This window comes from Austrofundulus limnaeus, unplaced genomic scaffold (genome assembly GCF_001266775.1).
Source record: "Austrofundulus limnaeus strain Quisiro unplaced genomic scaffold, Austrofundulus_limnaeus-1.0 Scaffold446, whole genome shotgun sequence".
In the NCBI taxonomy this organism is placed as follows: domain Eukaryota; kingdom Metazoa; phylum Chordata; class Actinopteri; order Cyprinodontiformes; family Rivulidae; genus Austrofundulus; species Austrofundulus limnaeus.
The window spans coordinates 32774-36105 of record NW_013952848.1 but is presented as its reverse complement, the minus strand read 5'-3'; the positions used below and the strand labels follow the sequence as shown (position 1 = coordinate 36105).

At 38.8% G+C, this 3332-nt stretch overlaps 1 protein-coding gene across 1 annotated transcript in view; it reads right to left on the bottom strand.

Annotated features, from left to right (window-relative positions):
- stmn2a (stathmin 2a) overlaps positions 1-2643 on the bottom strand; it is a 4563-nt gene extending 1920 nt beyond the window's left edge. The window contains exon 1 of the mRNA XM_014024925.1: positions 2484-2643. Coding sequence (XP_013880379.1) covers positions 2484-2502 — 19 coding nt within the window. The 5' untranslated portion in view covers positions 2503-2643. The remainder of the gene's footprint in view (positions 1-2483) is intronic.
- Between the last annotated feature and the right edge of the window lie 689 nt (positions 2644-3332).

Below are 3332 nucleotides of genomic sequence, written 5' to 3'. Positions count from 1 at the left end.
AACTAAACTATTCATACCAGAGTTTTAAATTAAGATGAAAAAGGTGGAGTTGTAGCCAGTTTAGTCAAACCTGGTAAATATTCTGCAGGTTATGTTTAAGGCACATACATTTTGTCAAGAGGGAAAGTTGCTATAATCTGAAGGGACAGAAATGTTTGTAAAACCAAAAATTTGACCAAATTTGAAGGACAGATGTACTTCAGTCCAAGGAATAAGATTGTGGAACAATCTGGTAAATGATTATAAAAAATGCTGGTTCATTCATTTAATTTGTATAAAAAAATTATCAAAGTTAAATTGTTAAAGATGAAAATGTTTAATCTGTATTTGTAAGAGTTACTGTTTGAGAAATTGAATTTTTTCATTTTTGTTTTATTGTTTGATTATTATTGTTTGAAATTGTTGTTTTTTGAAAACAGGGCCAATATTATAAGATTTTTTATTATTCTGCTACATTTCATTTTTATTTGGTTTGTATCATTTTGCTGTATGTGAATTTTTTTTAATGAAATGAACAGTGGTGGGCACGGTTTCCCCAAAGCACTAAAGCACTAATAGGGGAACAAATTTCTTGATTAGTGCTTTAGGGCTTTTGCTATTTATTAAATTTATTAGTGGATTAGCACTTGATAAATTTAGAAGCACTAACTGAGGTCTTTAAATGTTATTGATCCAACATTAYTAACAGTTGAGGGTGAAAACTGTCACACATTTTGTTCATATGTGTCACTTATCTATAAGGTCACATGTCAAACTCAAGGCCCAGGGGCCAAATGTGGCCTGCAGGTGACTCCCATTTGGCCCAGCAAGGACACTAAGTGACAACATTCTGCACACAGTAAATATTGTCTCATGTTGACTGAAGAATGTCTCATGTTTCAGCTGGATTATAGTGCTTTAAATTTGGATGACCTAAATATTTGAGTTAGTGCTTTAGGGTTAGTGCAACTAATATTTAGATTAGTGCTGCCCACCACTGGAAATGAAAAAATTATATAAAAAAATAAAAGTGATGTGTAATTTCTGTGATTTTGTGAGTTTGCGTGATTTGTTGGTAGAGTTTTTGCCATTTTTGTGTTTGCTAAGGTTGCTCAGCTTTTACACTAGTGATTACTTTCTGAGTCAATTAAGTCTTTCAACAGGTTCATGAGATATTTTGCTAACAATCAAACAAAGGCAAAACTCTGCTCGGTGTTTTGCTTTTGGCAGTACTTTGAATACTTAAAATATGACTCATCTGATTTCTTTTGCATCAGCGATCCATTTCAAAGCCTGAAACAGAGTAAATGTATGGCGGTGTGGTGTTGCTTCATTATTTATTGATAATGCCTCCTAATGAGGGAGCTGTATAAGGTTCTTCCAGCTTCTCCTTACAGCAAAAGAAAGTACTGATGTAAGACCAAACCTGCTTCATTTTTGTCCTGCAGGTAAGTAAAAAAGCTCCATCTGTATGTGTCGTCACAGCTGTCAGAAACTGCTGATTCATGATCTGGACTGTGCTTGTTTCTATCTTTAATCTCGACTGCAAAGTTCTTCGTCACGTCCTTCGCATATTTTTGACCAAGTGCCCACCTGGCTCCTCGGAGAAAGGATTGCAGAGGCCCCCCTTGCTGCAGGGCTGGCCTGCCTCCACGCACCGTGCCATCCGCGTGTCACACGCCTCACAGGAACTCAGTCAGCATAAAAAACCTCATCAAACCAACAAATGTAATGATTTTTTTTAAGACAGCGAAATATCAACACACCCACAAAGGCAGATATGCTGAAAAGCTGGCCTGCTAACCACAGCAGGTYAATATATAAACATGTCTAATTTTGAGATCTAGCTTTCAGCTGAAACATGTTTTAGTTGATTCAGATCTGCAACACCTGCCACAGCTGGATCTGCATCCTGAGCGGAGGAAAACAAGCCTACAGGAATAAAAGGATGAATATCAAAGAAAAAAATGGACAAACCGGATTAGATTAAGACTTAACGGGTTTAATCCGAACTAAATCATGTAGAAAATAAAGATAAAGCACCGTCAGGTTTTGTGTCGGGCAGCTCAGCATCTTTGGGTGGGGTCCGTCTGCATCATGCTGCAGGGGGCCGCTGGAGCTCCGGAAGAAGGTGGATTATAAAAACTCGGAATAAAACAGGATTATGCGTGCTATACGAGATTTAAAATAAGAGTCATTTTAATATAAATCAAGTGGAAACGATGGAAGATGCTGAACCAGTGGAGGCCTTTTTATATTTGTCTGATTCCAGCTCATCCAACCTCCACATTTACCAAAATAAAAGCAGGTAAGATTTAGTGCTTTTATTTTTCTTTTATCTTAATTAGCTGTTATGAAAAGAGAAGAATCGCTACCAGACGGTGAACAACACCGGGCCGACTGGTTCATCCATCCAACCAGACATCCATCTTAACATCCAACCAGACATCCATCCATTAACATCCAACCAGACATCCATGATCCACTCAGACATGGCTGCTCACCGGTCACTGTTTTAGCCATGGCTGAAGTTGGGTTTCTCCGCAGACGATGCTGGGCTTCTGCTCGGATGGACGGTGATGCTGCTTTAAGGCACTGAGTCAGCGAACAGTCAGACCGGGGACTCGGACCGGATGGCGGACAGGAGGGGGGCGGGGCGGTTAGCGCACGGGAGCGCGCAAGCAAGCAGACGCGCCGCTCTGACGCGCATGCGCAGAGCGGGAAACGAGCTGCAGTGTCCACCTGCTTTCTAAGCACAGCCCGCCATAAAAACATTAATATCATTTTTTTAAATACAGAAGATTGAAGGGAGCAACTGTTCAAATGTGTTTTATTACCYGAAATTGCCATTTTGTGTTGGCTAATGTTCATTAGCTGGGGCGGCCATCTTGAATCCAGTTAGCTTCCATTAGCTCTTGAGTTAAATTTTGGTACCAGATGGAGTTAGCACAAAAAGGAAACTAGTGTTTTGTAGATTATTTCTTTTGATGTAATGTTTCTTGGCAATGCTATTGGAAAAGCCTGTTAATTTACCTCTTAAAAGTGTGCCACATTTGTAAGGAACGTGCATTTGTGGGATGAGAGCTGAGTGTGTACCAGCAGCTTGGAGAAAATTTACCAAATTTGTTCTGCCAAAACATTTATTTTTTTGTTCAACTGAGACTTATTTTGAGCTTTTAGTACTCTCAGGTACAGCCAATCAAGATTTGTTGCCAAGAAGCATCATTACTAAGGAATAATCTACCAAACAAATTTCTATACTTTTTGTGATCATTTCAGTAGTTTTTAAACTGCATTTATCATAGTATAAACATAGATTTTAAGTCGACTTTACATGTACGATTCTATATATA